Raw genomic sequence first — 905 nt, 5'->3', positions numbered from 1 at the left:
CGTTCTTCGGGCTGGTTCTTGGCAACACGATCCAGTACGATGCGGCCAGGAATGCTAATACCATGGGGCGCATGCAAGGCCTCGTCTCTGTTTCCACGCTCCTCTCTATTTTCGTGGTTTTCCTGCCACTCATCACCAAGGACGGCTACAGCAAGAGCAGGAGGGGTGACTACGAGGAGGAAAACAGTGAAGATGCTTCCAGGAAGGCGGCAGAAGAGTACACCATGACGCAGATGATTGGGCCCATCCTGAACGGTGTGGCCATGGGGTGCGTGACGCAACTGACCGGCATCAATGCGAATATGAACTTCGCCCCGACCATCATGTCGAACCTTGGGTTACAACCGCTGGTTGGCAACATCATCGTCATGGCGTGGAACATGCTCGCAACGTTCTGCGTGATCCCGCTCTCGAGGAGGTTCTCGATGCGGACGCTGTTCCTCTTCTGCGGCTTTGTCGGCTCTCTGTGCTGCGTCTTCCTTGGCGGTATCCCGGTGTACCCTGGCGTGACAAAGTCGGACAAGGCCGTAAGCGGCATTGCCATTACGGGGATTGCCATCTTCATTGCCCTTTACGAGATGGGCGTGGGCCCGTGCTTCTACGTTCTGGCTGTGGACGTGTTCCCCGAGTCGTTCCGGCCGATCGGCTCATCGATCACGGTGGGCGTGATGTTCATTTTCAACCTGATCATCAACATCTGCTACCCGATTGCGACGGAGGGCATCTCTGGCGGTCCGTCGGGGAACCCGAACAAAGGCCAGGCCGTCGCGTTCATCTTCTTTGGCTGCATTGGCGTTGTGGCTTGTGTCATCGAGTACTTCTTTCTGCAACCGTGGGAGGAACTAGAGGCTAAGATAGCGGATGATCTTGATGGAGCAGCAGTACCGGAGGGGAAGCACAGCTGA

General features: G+C 56.6%; 1 protein-coding gene across 1 annotated transcript in view; it reads left to right on the top strand.

Annotated features, from left to right (window-relative positions):
• Positions 1–905, top strand: part of LMXM_32_0290 (glucose transporter/membrane transporter D2,putative) — a gene marked incomplete at both ends in the record, with an annotated part of 1,884 nt that extends 979 nt beyond the window's left edge. The window contains one exon of the mRNA XM_003878226.1: positions 1–905. This exon is cut by the window's left edge and continues 979 nt beyond it. Coding sequence (XP_003878275.1) covers positions 1–905 — 905 coding nt within the window.

Source organism: Leishmania mexicana, chromosome 32 (assembly GCF_000234665.1).
Source record: "Leishmania mexicana MHOM/GT/2001/U1103 complete genome, chromosome 32".
Lineage (NCBI taxonomy): Eukaryota > Euglenozoa > Kinetoplastea > Trypanosomatida > Trypanosomatidae > Leishmania > Leishmania mexicana.
This window is presented reverse-complemented; position numbering and strand designations above follow the sequence as displayed.